At 42.0% G+C, this 23204-nt stretch overlaps 1 protein-coding gene across 7 annotated transcripts in view; it reads right to left on the reverse strand.

The window, feature by feature from the left end:
* Positions 1 to 23204, reverse strand: part of TDP1 (tyrosyl-DNA phosphodiesterase 1) — a 73659-nt gene that overhangs the window by 38273 nt on the left and 12182 nt on the right. For all 7 annotated transcript variants that reach the window (XR_013827348.1, XM_079915039.1, XM_079915042.1 and 4 more), the window contains exons 5-13: positions 22708 to 22804; positions 17824 to 17858; positions 12851 to 12943; positions 9163 to 9330; positions 8636 to 8714; positions 6395 to 6577; positions 5732 to 5780; positions 3454 to 3520; positions 1788 to 1895 (exon numbers count right to left, since the gene is read on the reverse strand). Coding sequence is in view for 6 of the 7 variants with exons in the window: in XM_079915039.1 (XP_079771165.1) it covers positions 1788 to 1895; positions 3454 to 3520; positions 5732 to 5780; positions 6395 to 6577; positions 8636 to 8714; positions 9163 to 9330; positions 12851 to 12943; positions 17824 to 17858; positions 22708 to 22804 (879 nt within the window). In the remaining variant the exon portion in view is untranslated. The remainder of the gene's footprint in view (positions 1 to 1787; positions 1896 to 3453; positions 3521 to 5731; positions 5781 to 6394; positions 6578 to 8635; positions 8715 to 9162; positions 9331 to 12850; positions 12944 to 17823; positions 17859 to 22707; positions 22805 to 23204) is intronic.

Raw genomic sequence — 23204 nt, forward strand, 5'->3', positions numbered from 1 at the left:
AAGTAGATAATTTCATTGAGTCCTACTGACTCATCAGCATATACAAGGAAGCAAAGGTCACACACAGCATCACGATGTGACAGAACCAGTATTAAAAGCCAGGTTTGTCTCCTTGCAACTTAGTAAGCTGGTTTAACAGACAGTTACTGAGCACATAGGTGAGCTGACACTGAAATGTGGTCTCTGAGTATCCAGGTCACTTGGGAGGCTGTTCAAGGATCCACGTTAGGCCCCAATTCATGTTTTTGTTGGTTAACTTCACAGAAGACTGGGTAGTATTATAACTTAATTTCTCATCACTTGAATTCAGGAATACTGGTAATAATCTAGCTTTCTCAAGTGTGTTTTATTTAAAATACACTTGGGGGAGGAAGTAACAATCTCCCACTCACCAAGGCCCAAACTCCTCGCCCACAGAGGGGCCACACGGCCTCCATGCCTCTGCTCTCCCTGGCATTTCCTATCTGTCTCAGGCAATGACTTCTCCACCCAGGGAATCTACAGTTCAGGTCTCATACTCAGGTAACCTACTCTTTACAGGCAGAAGTTTCTCTTTTTATAGGCACACAGCAAAGAGAAGGGCACTAATTCCCCTGGCCATCCTTCACAGCCTTGAGGGCAGAGCTTGAACAAGTGTAACGACAGCTCTCATGTCATGGGCTGATATGTCTCCAGCACTGGGCTCTGTCATTTAACTCTCACAATAACCCCCAAAGGCAGCCATCACCTTTCCCATTTTATACAACAGGAAAGAGCCTCAGGTTAAATAAATTTCCCAAGTTCACGGAGCTAGTAAATAACAGAAGAGTCCGATCTTCAGGACTCAGGAGTGTGCTTTCCCATTGTGCTATGGCTCCTCAGAAACGCCTGGGAAGCCCTCTCTCACATCTAACCTCCACCACTAACACTGTTTAGTCTCGGACCCGTATCCGGAGTCAGGGGCAAAGGTTAGTCACTAATTTCCATAAACTAGGAAAGTAACTTGGTTGCTTCTAAGTGGTTCTTTGGTTGAAAAGTGTGTTCATGAAAGCTTTTAAACTTCTGTTTAAAAGTTTGTTCATCATTAAAGAAATAATTGTACTCTGTGATACCTTAATTAGTTGCTATTGGCATCAACTGTGTTATTAAATTAAGAGATGCCTAACGGTCTCTGTAGATTAGAAGCCAGGAACTAAAGTTCTAGTCCAGCTCTATTTTATAGCTTGTTATAAAAACAGACACAAAAATGCTAATAGGTAGGGACTTTCTTATAGGGGGTGACAAAAATAATCTAAAATTGGATTACTGTGATGGTTTCATAATTCTGTGAATATACTAAATCATTAAATTGTAGACTTCAAATTGGTAAACTTTATAGTATGTTAATTATATCTTAATAAAGATGTTTAAAAAAAACACAAAGAGATTTGATTGCTCAAGTTTCACTTATCTAAGAAGAAAATAATTAAGGAATATTAATTTCACCAAGTTATTCTTCTTCTGTATTTACTCCAAATGTCAATTTGCTTAATTCCTATCTGGAGTATTAAATACAGAAGTAAACACAAACTTTATGCAAACCGTGTAAACACCTACACTTATAAGTAAAATCAGGCAATGATCCCTCTACCAAGGGATTCATGTCAAGGGCCTACTTTAAATAAGGCTCATATAAGACACACACATACACAAAGAAAACTAACAACAATCCACAAAGTCACTTTTTGGAACCCTATTCAGTACTCTTAGCAGGAGTTACAAAAACACTTGTAACAACTCCTCCCATCAGGAATGTAAGAACTACGTACCTTGTGACAAGGAACCACGCAAGTTGACTGAAGTCTGGAGAGGGTCTCATATATGTCTTAATATGTGGCATGGCATTGCTGCGGCCTGACGTGTCAGCTGACCATTTGCTAGTGACGGGAAAGACACACATCACTAATTAGAAAATATAAATTGGTCATAGTCCTAGTATGAGGAAACTGTCTCAAAAGCAAACTCCTATCATCTAAAAAACAGTGAGTACATTGTTCTCTGTGATATGACCTGTGATATCTCCTTAAACTGTACTCAGCTAACAGCATAACACATGTTCATTTTAGAATGTAGGTACGCAGAAGAAAAATTTACCACCACCTACAAAAAGCACTGTAACCTTTCGTATGGCCTTCCCATCTTGTTATGAATACACATACATATTATTTCTATTGTGCTTTTAACCGCATGTATGCACATCTGGTCTCCTTGAAAGCAGGAACTGTGCTCCCGGAGCATGTTACTGAGTACAAGAGGCTCACCAAATGCTTATTGAAAGAATAAAATACAAAATGGGAAAAATACAAACAGTATGAATATCAAAATGGAATGCTGAAAGGCAGGGGGACAATTCAGAAATATTCCAGTCAAATGCTGATATTCATATATCTGAGTTTGGTTTCTAAGTTTCCAACATTTTTAGGACTACAGTTCCATGGGAAAAAAAATGACCTATATTACGAGGCAACAATCCTTACTTATGAATATAAGAGGATGGTCCCTCAAGAAAACAGATTGTCTGCAAGACTTATGAATATAAGAGGATGGTCCCTCAAGAAAACAGATTGTCTGCAAGAGTAAAATCAGGATTAGGTAGATTCGTTATTAGATTGTATGAGGACAATACTGAAAGGAGTTCAATTTTTAAAAATGTCCTCTGCAAAACCAAACATCTCCAAAGAAAACATTAAAGAAAGGCTCCAGGATGAATGGCGTACTGAATTAGACTGAAAGCTTTTTTTTTTTTTTTGGCCTTGCTGCACTGCACGTGGGATCTTAGTTCCCCGACCAGGGACTGAATCCGGGCCCTTGGCAGTGAAAGCGTGGAGTCCTAACCACTGGACCGCCAGGGAACTCCCAGACTGAAAGCTAGAGAAATGTAATCTGCCCTCGTTTCTGGCGTCCAGCATAATGAATGCTTGTTGAAGCAAGTATGAAACTAGAACTGGCCTAGAACACGCAGGATGTGCAGCCACTGCAGCCAGAAGAGGACGCAGGACACCCCGCTCACCTGAACACTCGGCCACTTGCTGACTGTTACAACAAGCCAAAGGCACCCCGTGCCCTGGAGAGAGTGGCGTGGATTCTTCCCTCGGTAAGCCTGTGGTTTCACAGCGTATGAATGTGTAGACGGAAGGATGACATATTTTGGAAATATGGACGAAAATGCTTCTTATGTAAATTCGAAACTTCCCAACATGTTCTTTTATTTACCTTTTTCTCTGTATGCCAATATTTGACTCTTTGGTATTAAAAAACATTTCCAAGAAATGTTCAGAACCTTGTTTTAAATGATTTCTATCACTAACATATGCAGATAAAAAATATAGCCATATTATATAAGGTCCTTTTTTTAAAAAAAAAAATCATACTGACAAATAACATTCTTATTTTACCCTAAAGAAGCAAAGGCAGCATTCTAAACCTATTACTTACTGAAAATAGGAATGGAGCCAATTCTGTTTCTCCGCCGTCTGGATGCTATAGGGAAGAGAGCCCCCGGCTTTTAAAATAAGAAAAATAAAAAAATGAAAATTACTGACTATAATTTGAGGATCCTTTGTTAAGAAGAAAATCTACAGCAAACAGTTGGAAGGTAAAAGAAAACCACTACTTACTTCATCTTATGGAATAGTTCTTTGAAAGAAAATGGCTAAACAAACCTGCTTTGGGTTTGCTCTCAATGGGGTTTCCTTTCTTAGATATGCATGTCAAATAGTAAATGTTTACTATCTGAATAGAAAAGGTATTTAATCACTGGGGTGGTAGTGGTGGTGGAAATTTAACATCTATAACAGCACAGATCTGAAATGTTAGGAAAGACCAGAGAATGAATCTCTGCCCATCCTGCTGTCCTCATGCAGGTGAGACACCCTTAGCCACATTTTGCAAGATGAGGTTTGGTGCACCTGTTTTTTGCCCAAGACCAGGACACTCGGGGGAAGGCACACTAGGATAAAAACTTGGTTCTCCTGCCTCCTTCACCTTCTACACTGATATCTCCAAATAGACTTTGTCCTAGCTACACAGATTCTTACAAATGAAATAAAAGGATCACTAAATTAAAATGTTCAGTAAACAGGTACATTTTTAAAAAGGAATTCTAAAAGCCATAGTCCTACAAAGAGAACGAAGATACAGTTCCAAGTGAAAACACAATTAGAAGCCATTTTTGTTCCTCTTTGAAAGGAAGAAAGTTCCCTGTAGATTCATCAGTGACTTTCCAAACACGTTAGAACTTCTCCATAGTAATCTATATCCAAAGAGGGCTTTAAATTCCTGACATATCGAATAAGGCATGTTGTATCTCCCACTACAAATTAACTAAGAACATAGCTGAGGTTTCAAGGACCAGTTACCCAATAGCTTTGTTGAAACTACCAAGTTCTTCCCTACTGAAAAACATGCTTTGCATGGACCTAGCCTATTAGAAGTACAGAAAGGAGGAGAAAAAAAAAAAAAAAGCAGCCAAACCAACCAGAAAATCACCATGTCCCTGAGTCTCAGTGAAGTAATTTTAGCTTGCCATTAAAAAGCAACAAATGGGGCTTCCCTGGTGGCGCAGTGGTTGAGAGTCCGCCTGCCGATGCAGGGCACACGGGTTCGTGCCCCGGTCCGGGAAGATCCTACATGCTGCAGAGCGGCTGGGCCTGTGAGCCATGGCCGCTGAGCCTGCGCGTCCGGAGCCTGTGCTCCGCAACGGGAGAGGCCACAACAGTGAGAGGCCCGCGTACCGCAAAAAAAAAAAAAAAAAAAAAAGCAACAAATGGGCTAATACACTCCAAACTCTACTGAGATTTTCCTGGCAGGGTCACATGTAGTTTGATAAGCAATGAATGGACTAAGCTGGTCTAATTCAGAGCACTCTGCTTCCAGCCATAAGCAAATGCCAATCAGACTTCCCCTTTTCCCAAGGCATTACCCTGTTTGGGTTTCTGGTTAATACCTCCTGAATGCACTATCTGGGGGGGGCTGCTGAATTCTAAATAAGTTTAGTGCCCAGCACTGACATAAGGGAAATAGAGGACAAGACTGAAAGATGTCTACAAAACAGTCCTAGGATTTACAGATGAAGCTCTTGCAAGACAAGATGTATCAACTGGGTTATACCAAAGGTTTCATCTCAGTATTAAGCATAAGTTCCGGACCTTCAATATTATCTGTAACTGGAATTCAAATCTGGAAGAACCACACAGTACTTCAGGCAGGGGGGGAAGTGGGGAGAGAGAGGTCAGAGAAAGGTATGACACACAGCTGTAGGGGAAGCTGGTTTTATCCGGACGTCTTGTCTGGACAACCAATATGCTGGTGGCAGAAGTGAGAACAATCTTATTGGTAAAAATATCAATCACTCAGAGCATTATTGTGAGGATTAAATAACACACAAATTGCCCAACTGCATGGCATCATCTTTGGAACACAGCACTGCTCAATATTACCTACTGTCATGATCCTTATCTAGTTAAGAGAGAATCATCTCTAAATTTCTAACCAACACTTTTCTGGTCTCAAGCAGGAAGGCATTTTTATTACTTGTTTTAAAAAGTTTACCAGGGCCATGTATAACTGAATCACTTTGCTGTACACCTGAAACTAACACAACATTGCAAATCAGCTATATCCCAATAAAATTTAAAAAGAAAATGTTTACCAGGGCATTTATGAAATATACACAAACACAAAATACAATCGGGACAGTTTCCCCAACAATTACCTGGATATCCTTCTAAGCTGGTCCGCACGTTTTCCACTGAAGGATAGATCTAAAAAAAAAAACAAAACACTTGGAATTTACCACATGGAAGAACTATTTGTTAAAAGGAAAGAAGATTCGTTTTTAAGAAAATGAAAATCTCAATTAGAAATACCTAAAGACTTAGAAAACGTGCTTTAAATTTTAAACAAGTTCCCATCTCACCGAAAAAAATTAAACTTCTAGTAATTAAACTACAGAAAGCATTTATAGTCAATGAAAGAAAATTACATTTCCATTTGAGTATTTTTTTCCCTCTGAAATGACAAATTAACACTGAATTGAATGCAAAATTATTAATTCAAAGGTCTCTAAACTAATAATGCTTGTAATTCTGCTGGCAATGTTTTATCAAGTATTTTTTCCCTTGGCTTGACGACCTCAAGGAAGGAATGGAGAATTCGCAGGCTAGTCTGTGGCTGAGATGGAGCTCTGAGCAAACCAGCAAGCTCCCAGCACCAAATGATATTAGGGCCACTTGATTACAAATGACTATGCTGAGGGCCTGCTGCTTCCATCCCCAAACCACGGAATGAAACATCTCTCTATGACAACGAGGACTGATTTGATTCTTCCCCTGGACTAGAGGATAAGAACAGTGACCTCGAGGAGGGGGACACTCACCAGATGAAGAGGAACAGCCCTTCCTAGGGCCCTGCTTTCTTTGCCCAGTGTCACCAAGCTCTCTTTAAACTCAGAACACAACCATTTTGATTCATCGGCCCCCATGGAGCCAACGCTTGAGAACTGACCTACTACAGGCCAGGACTCCGCTTTAGGTGTGGACGAGGTGTGCTCTTTCAGAATCTGTGAGAGAATAAAAACGAATGCTACCGTTACTCCAAACACGTGAACAGAAATGCTGTGACAACTCAGAACATGGTTTTCTGCCCTTGGAATGCCTCGTTCACAAGGAAAGGCTGAAAATATTAGCAACCAAGTTCATACCCATGTGTAGTTTTTTTCCTTCTTTGGGAAATATTTTTAAACACTGAAGAGATTTTATTTTAATTGAGTAAGTGGACACAAGTATTCTTCTTCCAAAATTCTTTGATTTGTACTAAAAGCAAAAACAGATTAAAAAAAATAAAAAGAAGACCCATTTTAGTAGCAATGTCAGATAAAGCACCAACCTGGCATAGGAAATTAGATTTTTGCCTTCAAGTTGCGATGGTTTAACATACCTAAACAATACTAGGAAGTCAAGCTATTGTATATTTTGACTCGTATCATTTGAAAGAGGTTTAACCCTTGGGGCCTAGGCAGCTGTGATGCTCTGGAAATAAAAGGGAATATATTTACATATAGATACATACTACCATAAGCACTGCAGAAGACTGACCTGCATTTCCTGCTTTGTCTGATATTTATGCAAAGCTGCAGAAACAATTCAGAAAATACTGGGAAATTTTATCCATTTAAACACATACTGAGGGTCTTTCCTAGAGGCTGGAGATGGCAACAACAAAAAAAAGCCGCAGTTCCTGCCCCAGTGGAGCTCATATTCTGACGGATGTATTGTTTAGTTTATATGTATTATTTTCCATTAATATTTATAAACACACTTCCCCAAAGAGCCCAAATAGTTCTCAACTTCCACCCTGGGTGCAGCATGGCAAAGGAAACAGGACTGAGCCAACAAGACTCAGCTTCTATTTGGGGCTATTCTGGGCTCGGTCCTTGATCAGGTACACGACCCTAGCCAAGTCCCTGGGCTTCTCTTTACACCTCAGTGGAACATACGTCTGATCACCCATCTTCCCTGGAGTGCAGCTATGATGCACCACGAGTTCCTGACAGTGGAAAGTGGTCGCAAACTCCAAGATGCTCCTCAGCTTTCAATAAGATTGGGATGCTGCACAGTACGTGCGATCACCTGGCCGTTCTGAAACACTGGCCCACAGGCTAGTACACACTAGTGCTTACCGAACACGCAACACATGTCTTGCATTCATTTCCTCATTTAATCCTTACGTAATTCTGTGAGGGAAGTACTATTATTATGCCCATTTTATGGATGTCAAGAGGGGTTAAGGAGCAAGGCAAGATCACATGGCTCGTAACCAGGTCAGGATTTGGCCCTGGGTGTGGGTATCCGCCCACAAAGTTGTGCACTTAGCCAGTACGTGGGACCTTCTCCGCCCCAGGTCAAGATAGAAAGATGGTGGCTTCAAGACCTTGCCCACTTTCAGCTGTGGTGTCACAAAAGGAAATTAAAGTGAAAAGTTGTCACTGGCTGGGCGGAATTCTCACACAACATAATTTATGGAAAAAGAGAGGCTTTTAAGAAAGCCCTTTGAGGAATTTACCAAGGTCGATAAACTGACTCTAGAGAGAGGTGGAGAAAACTTTAAGCTTTAACTTGCTGGTTGTTTTACTTTGTTAAAGATCTTTCTTGGCTTATTTTCATACCAGCATCAAATGTCATTGCCATAATTACAGTTCTCAGGGCAATGGTTTAGCAAACAAAACACATCATAGCTCAGCTGTAGTCTTCACTCAACACTATTTTCTGTTCTTTGTTGAATTTGTGTTAAAAATCCTTGATGTGCTGATGAAAAGCTATAATACTTATATGAATAAAAAATCTCTTTATTACAAGAAATAAAAAAAACTAAAAATCCTCCATATATTTTTGCCATTTAGAATTGTTACCTCTACACCTATAAATGACGCAAAATGTTAAAATGCAAGTAATTACTGGAAACTATAATTAGACAATCAATTATCAAGTGCCTACTATTTGCCCAGAATTGTGCTAGAGATACTACGAAGCTGCCTTCAAAATATACCAATTATAAATGAAAAAGGACAGAACATACATTACTTTTAAAAAAAATGGTAAAATAGTAAAAATTCTGTTACCTTCCTAAGCCTAAAATGTCCCCAATTATCTTTTTGATTTCCTTGAAAGCGTCCCGGGGTTGAGCCAATAAGGTAAACACTAAAAAGATATAAAGCACAAGTTATAGAACATAGTGATATGTGGACTCCCCAAATCACAAAATATTCATGAAAAGTAACATTAAGCAAGAAATATTCTACGAGCCAACCCACTTTCTTGAGATGCCTCTTCAGACTGACACTTAAAATCATTTTTGAGCACATCAAGTAATGGTGGGACACCCACGGAGTGTGAGGTACCAGGCAAAGAGCTCAGCAATTTTAAGAGAAAGCTCTCCAGCTGGGATGGGAGGGGGTGGGGTGATGGCACTCAGGTGAGGGGCAAGATCTCCCAGCCTCCACTTCAGTGCCCGAGGACCAGGAGGTGCAGACAGGGACAGGCCTGCTCTCATCACGTCCCGAAGGACAGCTATCTCCTGCCAGGCCCCCGTGTCCCAGACCTCACATGACGCTCAAGGTAAGCACCCCGTTGCTAAGACGCCACGTACTTTGTTTCTGAGAGGTCGTGCTCCTGGATGGTATCTATCCACTCCTTGAGGGGAGAGGCGTTATAAGCCATCAGGTAGCTGATGAGGTCAGCTTTAAAGTGTGTGGTTGATTCTCCAGATCTGTGGGTCTCATGGACTATTCGTGGGTACAAGGGGCTCAACCACATTCTGGAATGGAAAAAAATATATATAACCTTTAACAGTCAGAAGCACAGCTGATCACAGTGGTACCTCTGTATTGATTAGGCACTCACCCTAAGGAAGAGGTGAATTCTCACTACCTCTCTCCATGGTAGGTAAGGTCATCCTTATAAACATGAAACAAATCTGATGTCACCACTCCAATGGTTCCCGTCACATTCACAATTATTTCTGAAAACCTCACTGTGAATTTAAGACCCAGTAAGACCTGGCCTCTGTCCACCTCTCCCGACTCAGTCTCTCCATGCTCCCTCCTTCATTCACGTACCTTCCCCCTCGCACCTCTACATCATTTTAAAAGACTTGATGACAACAGTTAAGTGTTCTACTCCTAACTGCTATAGCAACTCCACCACCAGCAGTAACCCCAGCAAGGTTCTGCCCATGCCTACGTCAGTGTAGCTCTTTAGCCAAGTGGAAAATAAAAGTTATCTAAGAAAAAAATGTATGTGCAAATGTTTTCAATAAACAAACTCATTTTCATATACAACATATGGGATATATATATCCCACATCTGGTGTCTGGAATGAGTATAGACCACATTTAGTCATGTTACATTAACACTAACCTCAGACTTTCAAATAATTCAGTAAAAAAACTTTAAAGACATCTTTCATCAATTCTTTGTCAGCGTACTTTGCCAAAACTTCCATATCATACCCACAAATGGCAAACAAGCACAGCGAAACCCAGTCCTTCTGTGAAGTGGTCCCTCATAGATTACAAAGAAGTATGGCTTCAAACTTCTTGTGCTGTTTCTTCAACAGCAAAATCAGGTTAACAGCCCTGCCTCACCAAGGCGCCCGCGAGGTAATGAACGTTCAGGTCTAACTGAAAGCAGCCTCAGCAAGTACGAGCTGTGTCTGCCTTTTTCCCCTTCTTGGGTTATTTCCACACTTCTACCCAACAAGCCAAAAGAGAAACTGCTCAATTCCTCTTTCACTCAGCGGCCCTCCAAGGAGACTAGTAAGAGGCAGCTGTCCGGGCAGGAAGGATCCAGGCCCACGAGGATCCCGGCTGTGCGTCTTGTGAACTCCGTACACGTTTCTAGCAGTGGCAAGTCACACCTTCCCTTCCCACCTCGAGGTGACCCCTCGCATGAGGGGTTATACTTGTGACCAGGACGGGAGTCCAGGCTCTGGACCTGGATCTGCTTCTACCTGGTTGTGTCATTCTGGGCAAGCTCGGTGACCCCTCTGGGCCTCCCTCTGACCCTGTGTGCGTAACGCGACCATGTCGGGCTGGCTGGCTGAGGTCTCTCCTCCCAGTAGCAACTCGGAGCCCACAGGGTGAGTGGGGCTCCTCCTGGATTAGAGGTTCACTCGTGAGAGTTCTGAATGAGGAACATGACAGATGACGACTTTCTAAACGAGGATACCAAGATGTGAGGCGTTTTTAACATTTCACAAAATAAGAGAAATCACCCTGGGCCAAATAATTTTAAAATTGAGAAATTAACAGGTGGACCAAGAAGCAGGTGAAAAGGATGGCTGGAACACATGTGGAGAAGGCAAGAATCAGCAGAGCCATGATAGGATGACCAGGAAATGAGATTACACAAAAGAACTACTTTTAAATATTGGGCTGGCCAAGAAGTTCATTTGGGTTTTTCCATAAGGTCTTACGGAAAAATCCGAACGAACCTTTTGGCCAAGCCAATATTTTAAAAAGTTACAACCCACGACATGAAAGTATCAGAGACAGTAGAATCTAGACTAACCGTGAGATAACAGCACCTCCTATTCTGGGGTGGCCGGCAGAGGAAAGTTGGAGGGAGATTTCATACCCTTGGTACTTCTGAGTTTTGAACCGCGTGAAGTTTTTTTAAATAAAGGAGAAAAATGAACACTGGAGCCATTTACCCTTAATCCCTTCCCCATAGTAGCCAACCCAGAGATGCCTAAGGAAACAGGCCTGGCTGCCTATAAACTCAAGCTCCAGAGGCGCTAGAGGCTGTGGGTGGGATTCTTTGAGCCACGGGAGAGCCAATTCGATAAATCCCTTTAGCTGTATTATTGTTCCCTTAAGAACAAGTTATGTTAATATCACTTCCTTTTTTTAGATGGGGCTACATATGAGTCATGAGTCCCAGAATGCAAGCTAGCCGCTAGAAGCTCCTGGGGCAGCAAAGACCTTGTTAACCGGAAACTCGGTGGATCAAGAGCACTGCGAATACTTTCTCCCATTCTGAGGGTTGTCTTTCGGTCTTGTTTATGGTTTCCTTTGCTGTGCAAAAGCTTTCAAGTTTCATTAGGTCCCATTTGTTTATTTTTGTTTTTATTTCCATTTCTCTAGAAGGTGGGTCAAAAAGGATCTTGCTGTGATTTATGTCATAGAGTGTTCTGCCTATGTTTTCCTCTAAGAGTTTGATAGTGTCTGGCCTTACATTTAGGTCTTTAATCCACTTTTTTTTTTTGCAGTACGCAGGCCTCTCACTGTTGTGGCCTCTCCCGTTACGGAGCACAGGTCTAACTTGGGCTCAGTCAGAGCCCCAGAATAGGGCTCTAGCCCAGGCTGGGCAATGGTATGAGCGAGGGAATGAGGAGGAAGATGCAGGGGAAGATACTCGAACCTTGAAAGGGTGAGTTCCTTCTAACACAGGAAAGCAGAGACGTGCAGACTAGCTTAAGTGAAAGAAAGCGAAATTAAGGCTGGTCATAATGAAGCCTTATTGGGAAGGAGAACAAAGGGTGAAACGATTTGAACAAGTCCCTAAAATCCCTAAAAATAAACCTAAACTTCTCTTAGGAGATCAAAACCTAGATCTGGCATATATGCACCAAGGACAAAGGGTTGGTAATTAAAAAAATAAAATAAAATAGAGCCATGAAAAACCTTCATGTTCAATTCTTTTGGAGATTCACAACCATGTTACAGGCTCTAAAAAGACAGCCGTTTAGATTTGCTTTATGGGAAACTAAACTGACTGGGGGTGAGGGGATATTTTTAGCGTACAATCAACCCCCAAGTTTTCTTTTGATACCTGTTGGGAAGTGGCAAGTACAAGTGGATGCAGGAATAAGTGAGGACCAAGAAAGTTATCAGGAGGGTCTTAATGGAAAAATAATAGGTTCAGGTCTTTCATTTTTCATCCTCTTTCCTGCCTCAGGAAAGAGGCAGCATCTACTTGGATCTACTTGGCTGTAGAGTGTATGTATGATGCCATTTTGTAAAAACTAGAAAAAAGCTACGGTGTATAAATATGTATGTTTACAGGTATAAAGGCAGTTATGGATGATTATGTGTTATGATTATGATTATGATTATGTGTTAAACGGTTAACACCGGCTACCTCAAGAGAGGAACTTGGGGGAGGTAGTAAAAGAATACTATCACTTTTTTTTGCATGTGTCTCTTTTCTATGCCATAATTCTGTTTTTTTTTCACAATTAAAAAACAGGAGAAAAAGAATAAATCGAATGTTCTCGCTTTTGACCTTTCTTAGCACACACAGTGACTACCAAGAAATGAACGGAACCTACAAACCCTTGTGTTTTCTGGTGCCAGTCGGCGTGGATGAGGTTGGAGGTGTGTATGACAACCCGGAGGCCCTCTTCGTATAGCAGTAGCATCATTTTCCTTTAAAAACAGAAAAAGGACCAAAAGGCATTAACAGTACTCTCATGATACCTTTCTAACGCAAATGCAATCGCTAAAGGAATTCTTTAAACTCTTATTACATTATCCCAACTTTGAACATTTAGTCTTCTTTTCTTCCATACATCATTGTTATCAAAGTCTGCTCAAGTGACAAGTGGAAAACCACCTTCCAAAATGCTGAGTATTTGGTGGTAAATGAACTTTTGCTCCATCCCGTCCACGTGGCCAGCCCTGGCACTTTAAACCCCTCCCCACACTGTAGTCTGGCTCCTTATTATCTATTCAGCATCACCCATTACTACCAGGGACAACAGGAATCTTCTTGTCCAGTGTTTTCAGAGTATGGTCACAACCTCTTGCTACGCTGTGGCTACCTCGCATTAAAAAAAAACTGCAACAGAATAAATTAGAAACTCAAGATTATATTGCATATATTCAAGTGTTGGTTCGTGAAACTCTGGTTTCAGCACTTATCAGTATAGACACTTGCAGCAGACTGAAATGACAAACGCATTTCCTACTGTGGGTTGCAGTTTAAGTTTGAAAGATGCTTCCCTTTCAAGAGACTGATCTTTCTTCATACTCTATAGACGCCAGACTTGTCACCAGCGTGTACCCGGGCTTGAGGTAAGTCTTCCCTTTTCTTCTCCCTTTACTCAAATCAGCCCTAGAGATTCCCTTCTTTCCCATGGGGCTTCCCCAGTCATCAGATTATTTCCCTTAGTTTAATTCCAGTGAGAGGGAGGGAACAGGACAGACAAGAGCTTTCCATCCGAAGCTGGAAGACCTAAGTACCAGTGTTCATCAGTTAGAAGCCCTAGGACCCTACATAAGTCATTTAATATCTCTGAGTCGTTCCATGTCCCCTGAGCCTCGGCTTCTCACTTGTGGCATAAAGGATCAACCCCGTGTTCACTTCATAGGTCTGATGTGAGAATGAAACGCAGTACATGTTTTGTTAAATGTAAAACACTCCAGGTGTACATTCCCTCTACTGCTTCCATGCCTTGTTTTACTTTGCCATCTACTTTCAGATGGTTCTTGGCCTCCCGATGGTTTTCTAATTATTTCAGGAACCTAAATTCTCTCTCCCCCAACTAGAGATTCACTCAAGGCAGTAACTCTACCTTATTTCTATGGAGGCCAAAATGCTACTTAACATTTACTGATGGAAGTCAGTTTACACGTGGGAAAAAAATGAACCACTGGTTCTCTCAAATAAGCAACATCCCAAATACTATCTCAACCGAATGGGGTTATTAGCATTAAAAAGTACAGAAAAGACTATACAGAGAATGAGATTTAGCTCTTGCCAGAACGAGAATTTAACCCAAGCTGGCAAATGGTAAATTAATGCAAAGCTGGAGAAATGACAGCTGTTGAGCCAATCTTCTCTCCATGTATGAGATGTGCTCCCTGAAATCTGGGCAAATTTACATACACAGTTGCCACATTAGTAGCTGACTGTAATTAAGAATAAGCCAGTTACGAATTCATGATTTAACTTTAACAAGTATTTCCATTAGTTATCAATTAACAGGAAAATCATGCACTAATGTCAGTGAATCCTATCAAATAGCATTGAGAACTAATCTAAGGGGAGTCATATTAATCTTTTCATAGACAAAATGGCATGTCCCAATAAGGTCAGAGTTAAAAATGGATCAAACATATAAAGAAATGAGGTCTTCCCTGAAGAATACTGACCTGCATATTATCTGTTAAGCTATGGGGGTGGCAGAAGGGACATTTCCCCTATTTGAAGCTGTCCCTGCACAGGGGGAGGCAAGCTAATGTCCGCGGAGCATTTATGCACCAGGCACTGCTTTAGAAGCCGCACAGAATGCTAGCACACTAAATGCCACCCAATCCAGAGGAGGCGCTATCATTCCCATTTTACAACTGCAGAATCCGTGGCTAGGAGAGCTCATGGGGACTACCCAGCTCCCCACGTGAACCGGAAGCAGCGCTTATTTGGATCACACGTGTTGGATCCTCCTCTCGCTGTGCACGGCTTCCCTTGGGCTGGACAGGGCCGCAGCTACTTCATGCTACTGGGGCAGGAGTGGGTCACACGGAGGGGAGCCCTGCTACAGCCCGAAGAGGAGAGAGACTCATCCTGCAGTCTGCTCCAGGCTGCACAGCCAGATCTGACGCTTCCCTCCCCCTGTGGATTCTCAGGGCCGTGGGAGGTGCCTTTGCTTCCGGCTCTGGAGGCCACCAAAGAGCTTCAGCATTCTAAAGCACTATGAGATAAGCCCCGGTACTGCACAGCATCCTGGAAGCAGGGATGGAGCACGTTCACTGTCTCTAAGAGGACCATGAGCTCCTGGGGGATGGGGCCGCAAGTAGTACGTGGTCAGCACCCGCCAGCTGACGCAAGTGTGACCCCGGAGACTCCTGCAGAGTTACTGTGGCAGCTCCACTCTGTTGGGGGAGGCGGGGGACGTGTTCACACCTGTCACCAGGAGCTGGAAGGCTTTCCTTCTTTCCTAGCTCATGTGTTTGTCTTGCCTCTCTCACCCAAAGACTAAAAGCTGGAAGGACAAAAGCCACTATATCTTAAAACACTTTACATTCCCTTGAGCTGTGCTTCAAGAATATAATAGATATTTAATGAATAACTCTTAAAATATTTTAAAATGAACAACTGAAAGTAATTTCAAGGCATGAGTTCAATCTCCTACAAAATACTGGCATTTTAACAAAATATAAACTACACACATACTACAGAGTGGGGAAAGGGTCTATCAGTACTTCCCTAGGCACTTTCAACTCTGAATGAGGAACTCTGCTGGGTTTAACCTGCAAAATGCATGTGCTGGAGGCGAAGGAAGAATGGGCTTGCAAAGTGCGCGCGCGCGCCAAAGGAAACAGGTTTAATTTTAGCAGTGAGGAAACAACAAAAGTAAATTAAGAACTTAAGCAAAAATAAACAGTTCTAGTCCTGTCTCCCAACACTGGCTGGAGGAAAGCTGCCTACCTACTTGGGGCCTCTAGTCTATAAAATGAAGACAAAGGACCAAGTAATTTTTGGAATAGCATTAAAAAAAAAAAAAAAAGGAGGATAGCTCCATCCCCCTCAAATGCCACTGTGTCAGATCTGGGCCAGCCCAGCACTCAGTCCCTCCCCTGACCCAGGCTCTCCTATGACTCGCTAGCATATTAAGTGCAGTGTGAAAGTGCCCAAGAAACGCTGGCTGCAGGCACAGAACATGTGCCCTGCACAGGAACCCCGCACTGCAGGTCTAGCAAATCATGCCCAGGATCCAAAACGGGGCTTGCTGAATGTACTCTGGAATCAGTAAGGTATTTAGGCTAGGGTTCCAGCTAAGGGCGGGGGACAAGGACGCTTTACTGGCAGAATCTCTCCCAGGACGGCTGACTACTACTACTGCCGCCCATCAGCGTCTCCCACTGTGGTGCAGCTATAGGAGCCTAAGATTCTGATTCAGCCTATTCAGTGCTATTTTGTATCCTTTGCTGAAATTAGCATTCTGTGAGCTCTGTGCCTGATACTCCAGCTAGGTAGGTGCTTGAGGTCACTCTCAACAACCCTCCATTACACTAAAGTTACCAATTAGGGGTGGTTGGTAAACGCAGCAACATTTACACAAGAGCACCTAAGACCAGATAATGTATGCTTGATAGGTATCCTTTCACAAAGTGGCTCAGTGCTTTCTGCTCTGGTTCCTTTCTGGAGACAGACTGGCAAAATATAGCTTTAAGCTTACAAAGGGAATGATGAACATATGCCCTCGTTTTTGGCGTAGTAGCAGGAAAACAGTGGTCACTGAAAGACTCGGGGCAAACACTTCCTCCCATGAGATTCCTTGTTGCCTTAGGGACAGACACCCAAAGGGACATGCCTGAAGCAGGAGGCTACCTGTTTCCACTGCTGGTCTAGAAGAAAGATAAGGCTTTATCACTCTTTTTTTTTTTTGCCGTACGGCGGGCCTCTCACTGCTGTGGCCTCTCCCGTTGCGGAGCACAGGCTCCAGACACACAGGTTCAGCGGCCATGGCTCATGGGCCCAGCCGCTCCGCGGCATGTGGGATCTTCCCCGACCGGGGCACGAACCCGTGTCCCCTGCATCGGCAGGCGGACTCTCAACCACTGCGCCACCAGGGAAGCCCTTTGTCACTCTTTTGAGTGTGACATATTTCTAGAGAAATATGATTTACAAAAATACTGAAATCGAAGCAACCATGTCTTATTCTTTTCTCAGCTAGAGAACAATTATGTAAAACGGCTCTATTAAACAGTAAGACTCAAATAAAACGGGAGTCAAGCTGATATGTATCAAGTAGGAAGTAACAGAAAAGTTTCTCCTGTCTGTTGTTTGCAATGTCTCAGAAATTATCCTAAGAGAATTTTCTGAGATGTCCTGAAGCAGGGACAGGTACCAGCCTCTCAAGATGACAATTTCTTGTAAAACAGTTTTTCTTTCAATCACAGCACAGTTGACCCAACAATATTCTATTTGATGCAACTCAGAATCTTATGAAATTCACAAGACCCTCTTTAAAGTGGTGGAATCCATAGGCATGTGACTACCGCACGTACAGTCATGCGTAACCGCGGACCACAATCTATCCCCCTCAGTTGGCTATAATGAACGCCCTCAAGAGAAAGCAGAAACCACATCACAGATTCAGACTTTCATGTCCAGAGCCAGAATCCTGGTACTTGGTCTTAAGGCTGTTCAGAAACAACTCCTTTTCCTCTGCTTCCTAAGTGATAGCTTTTCCCCCAGCAAAATCATCACATGTGAGTCCCTCTAAGGGCGATTTCTGAAGAGCATCCTCTGATCTATTAAACTCATATCCTCCCCTCCCCATTTCATAAAAATTGCTTACGTGTGGTGTGTTCCAAATGCAATATCCAACTTTGCCTAGGATAAAAAAGAGGTCAAGTTACTTGTTTTTTAAAAACTCAATAATATCCCTATCTATTGAAAATTAAATTAAAAAGATTCAGGTCAACTTTTTTTTGTTTTTAAAGTTGTTACTGCCCTCTAGTGGACAAGCCCTTGATCGCCAAAGCAGCTTTTATTTTTTAATCTTTTTTTAACATTTTTATTGGAGTATAATTGCTTTACAGTGGTGTGTTAGTTTCTGCTTTATAACAAAGTGAATCAGTTATACATATACATATATCCCCATATCTCTTCCCTCTTGTGTCTCCCTCCCTCCCTATCCCACCCTTCTAGCTGGTCACAAACCACTGAGCTGATCTCCCTGTGCTATGCAGCTGCTTCCCACTAGCTATCTACTTTACATTTGGTAGTGTATATATGTCCATGCCACTCTCTCACTTTGTCCCAGCTTACCCTTCCCCCTCCCTGTGTCTTCAAGTCCATTCTCTAGTAGGTCTGCGTCTTTATTCCCATCTTGCCTCTAGGTTCTTCATGACTTTTTTTTTTTTAGATTCCATATATATGTGTTAGCATATGGATTTGTTTTTCTCTTTCTGACTTACTTCACTCTGTATAACAGACTCTGGGTACATCCACCTCACCACAAATAACTCAGTTTTGTTTCTTTTTAGGGCTGAGTAACATTCCATTGTATATATGTGCCACATCTTCTTTACCCATTCATCTGTCGATGGACACTTAGGTTGCTTCCGTGTCCTGGCTATTGTAAATAGAGCCGCAATGAACATTTTGGTACATGACTCTTTTTGAATTATGGTTTTCTCAGGGTATATGCCCAGTAGTGGCATTGCTGGGTCGTATGGTAGTTCTATTTTTAGTTTTTTAAGGAACCTCCATACTGTTCTCCATAGTGGCTGTATCAATTTACATTCCCACCAACAGTGTATGAGGGTTCCCTTTCTTCTACACCCTCTCCAGCATTTATTGTTTGTAGATTCAAAACAGCTTTTAGAATAGCATCCAGTGAGGTTCATTTTTTAAAAAACTTCTTTTTCATTACCCAGAATGATTCAACACATATTGCATTTTTAATTACACTAATTAGAAGTGAGAAGCCTAATTTCCTTAGAAGCCAGAAAACTAGTAAAAACAAATGAGACTCTATGCAACGTTTTAAAATTAGATATTTGGCTTATACAGAAATACACACACAAAGTTTTCAAAGCACACTTAAAAGAAACATTGAAGTGGTGGCAGTATTGAGACATTATGATATTAAAAGTTTTCTTACATTTATAACACAGAAGATGCTGAAAATAAATATATTAAATCCATTTTTCATGTTTTAAAATGATATCTTTACAAACAAATGGGGGGGGTAGGTGGGGAAGTAAAACATTTTATCTAAAATCCGGTATAGCAAGACCTTGGTTAGGCCTCAAGATGAAAAAGTTAAAATAGAGATGTCAAGAATAGTTTACCAGCTAGGAATTCTGTGTATGGACACAAATCCTGTCTTCACAACTATGTAGGACTTTGGAAAATACTTGAATCTCTATGCCTCGGAAAATACTTGAATCTCTATGCCTCATCTTTCTACTCTTTGAAATGAGGGTACTGTTAGGAGATTCAGGGAGTTGTTAGGAATAGATGAGAGAAGTACACATAAAACGCTTAGGAAAAGGAGCTGCACGGGGTAAGCACTCTACAAATGGAAGCAAGTGCTATTAAAATCAAAGCGTCCCCCTGTCCACTCTCCACAGGTGGGCCTGTCTGCTGGGGGCAGCGATGGGCAACTGGAATACACAGGTGAGAATGACATAGCCCGTCTTGGGGATGCTCACGGACAGATGGCCAGGTTCACTACTCTTGTAAACTCAGTGTTCGGGCTGCTCACAGACTGGCACACGTTTGTGTGGACTGGCCACAGAAGAGTGAGCAGGAAAGTACATTTCATGTCTTTCTTTTAAAAAAAAATTAACACAATGTTGTGTTAGTTTCAGGTGTACAGCAAAGTGATTCAGTTATATTGATACGTATATATCTCTATTCTTTTTCAGATTCTTTTCCCTTATAGGTTACTACAAAATACTGAGTATAGTTCCCTGTGTCATACAGTAGCTCCTTGTTGGTTATCTATTTTATATATAGTAGTGTGTATATGCTAATCCCAGTATTTCACGTCTTTAAATTACAAAATTAGAACAAAGGCCGCCACTCTGTAAATTGATATTTAGCTCAGGAAAAGCAATGGTCAAAATACTTGGCTTCTGAGTTTAGTTTTGTGATTTGTTGTGGGCTTTTGGGCAAGTCTAAGCACAAAAGCAAGGATGATAATAATTTCAACAGATAATATTTAACGGGTGCTTCTTTTTGGCAAATGCATCAAATTCTTTGCCCAATAACCCTATGAGATACAGTATTAGTAATTCATTTTAAAGATGAAGAAATGAGGCTTTAAGTGGTTAAGTGATGGGCCCAGAATGACACAGCTAGCGGGCAGAGAGCTGGGACGAACCCAGGAAGTCTGAACCTGGACCACCAGGTGTGCAAAATGGGAAAAGTGTCAGCATCCACTTATTCTTTGACTTAACGTGACCCAGCTTAGTCAAATGACACTACGTTGCTAAAAAAAATTCAAAAATTCATTTTATAGACAAGATATAAAGGTATTTCAATAAGTCAGGATGGGGCAATCACCATGTCCCTCAGACTAGAGCTGGGAGCTTACGGAGGCTCTGCACACAAGGTTTGGAAGACAGGGCTCGTTACACCCTCTAGTGGCTGGCCTGAAGCACGCCACTAGGCATGCCACCTAAACTTTTCAGTACATTTGAAAAACACTTTGTATTTCCATTGATTTTATCTCTGTTCTTCAGGATTCCCGTGTTATTTTATTTTCTGCCCACTATTAGTCTGATAAGTACTATCCTACTGCAGTTTAACCTCTTCTGTTTTTGGAAACAAATGCAAAACAAGGGGATTTTAGGCAACTGCTAAGCAAAGGCATATCTTGTGTAGAAGGTAAGCTGCAAACAGGATGGATAAAGAGATGGAATAATTTAAAACTCTACATAAAGTACAGTGAGTTACATCACAGGAAAAATGTTGTGAGACAGGTTTAAAATTGATCAGGTTGAGATTTCTCACTGTTTTAATCTTTAAAAAAATACACATACACACATAGATAATATTCTATAGCTAGAAGAAGTGATAAAACGTGAGTTGGAATTCTTTTACCTTGTGTGGATGGAGGAAAAAGGACGTTAGAAGGAAAATGGAAAAGAAAAATAATTAGGTTCTATGTAATTCACTCTTGCCTCTGTACTCCAAGAGCAGAAATCCTGAGCCAATTTCACTAAGCTATTGGCCAGGAGAGAAAAGGGCCATGAAAGACTCATTCATCAAGCTGCTCATGAATGGACTGACCAACTTGCTCAAACAGGAAAAGGTGAATATTACACCAGCCACTTCAGAACCACCACAGGAAGGAAATGATAAATGTTAACATTTTCTGAATTCCATGCTACCCCCTTGCCTCCCCTCCCCGCCCAGTGTGCCTGCTTCTTACACAAAATGTCACACATGAAAAGATCCTTTCAGACGTGGAGGCTAAAACAAGGAGTCCTAAGGAAACTCCAAGACTCACTGGTCACACTGTATTTCCATGAACTGACTGGAAAGTATCAGGACAAAATTATGGGAATATATAAAGAAACAGCCTTCTTGCCCCTTCTCTGCTTTGGTCCCAGCAAACCAAGCCTGTTCTGAGACCACTTAACGCCCCTCATCGGACTAGGATCACACGCAGCATACAACTCGCAAGGTAGTTTTCTAACAGGTCTGCTTCTGATCGATCTATGGGTCTCTCCAGTATTGAGTGATTCTTGGGAAAAAGAACTAAGGGCTATGGGTGAAATGTCAATGGCAGCTAATGTCACAATAAAAACTACCAGTTTTAAGCTGCCTTCAGAGAAAGAAACTGCCATTGAATTGAATCCAAAAAACCTGCTCAATAATGCTGAAACCTCCGTTTCCACAGGGACATGGACAAAATAGATACAACCAGAGGGCTGGCAGGTTGGGGAAAGACAGGGAACCCTTGATATACCAGTTACAACTGAAGAAAGTGAACGCTTGAACCTGAACGAGAAAACTAGGTGGACAAAATAGATGACTTCAAATACGAGAATCACTGACATGTGCAAGGAGATTTAGTCTATGTGGCTCCAGAGCGGGAAAATTAGGACCAACGTAGAAGGCAGAGGAAGAAGACTGTGTGTGTCAACCTGGCTAGGCCACAGCACTCAGATGTTGCCATGAAGGTATTTTTTGAGGAGATTAACGTTTCAATCAGTGGACTTTGTGTAAAGGAGATTACCCTCCAGAATGTTTGTGAGCCTCAGTCAGTCTGTTGAAAAGTGGAAAGGAAATTAAAAGAAGACTGATTTCCTGCAGGAAGAGGGAATGAGTCTCCAGTCGGTCTTTGGCCTCAAAATGCAACATCAGTGCTTCTTGGGGTCTCCAGCCTGCCCTGCAGATTTTGGACTTGCCACCCTCCACAATCACGTGAGCCAGTTCTTTGAAAATAAATCTCTCTCTACACACACACACACACACACACACACACACACACACACACACACACACACACCCACCCTTATTGGTTCTGTCTTTCAACCATGAGGGCTACCCACAAATGGGATGAGCTACCTCAGGAAGCGTTTAAGCCAAGGCTGGAGAGATGTCTGTTGGTGATGCTGGAGAGAGGATTACTGCATTAGGTGGGTGGATAGACTCAAGGTCTCAATTTCCTTCCAACTCTCAGACTAAGCATGATCTCGAAGGGCAATGAGTACCTTACCTGGCAGAGGGCAATGTTTTCATAAGGCTTTGCCTGGGCATGTAGGTGAGCCTTTGCTTCGCGTTTGTCGCCATGCACGAGCAGGATTGGTTTCTTCCTGAAAAAGAGATCAGGCGTATTTAAAATCCATCATTCATGAAGCTGAACTGGCACCCAGTTAAGGGTCGTTGACCACCGACATCTGTTTCTGGCCTGTGTGGTGACTGAGTAGGGGGCCGGCACAGGACATTGACCGGCTAACCTTCGGTAACTGGTTACGTTTATAATGGAGCCCTGTGGCCTGAGCCTGAAGCTCTGCTGTGACCTGGAGGGGTTGTGATTCAAGAAAGTCCTCGAGTAATTATCTTCTTTCGTCCAAAAGGGCACATCATCAGCTCTGTGTTAATATATTTAAATTCAGATAGACTAAAAGATATACAATCATTGTTGTCTAGTATGATGCTCTTTTCTTTCCCTTCTCTTGGCCCAAACAATAGACCACTTCCTCACTAGCCATA

Source organism: Stenella coeruleoalba (assembly GCF_951394435.1).
Source record: "Stenella coeruleoalba genome assembly, chromosome: 2".
Classification (NCBI taxonomy): Eukaryota; Metazoa; Chordata; class Mammalia; order Artiodactyla; family Delphinidae; genus Stenella; species Stenella coeruleoalba.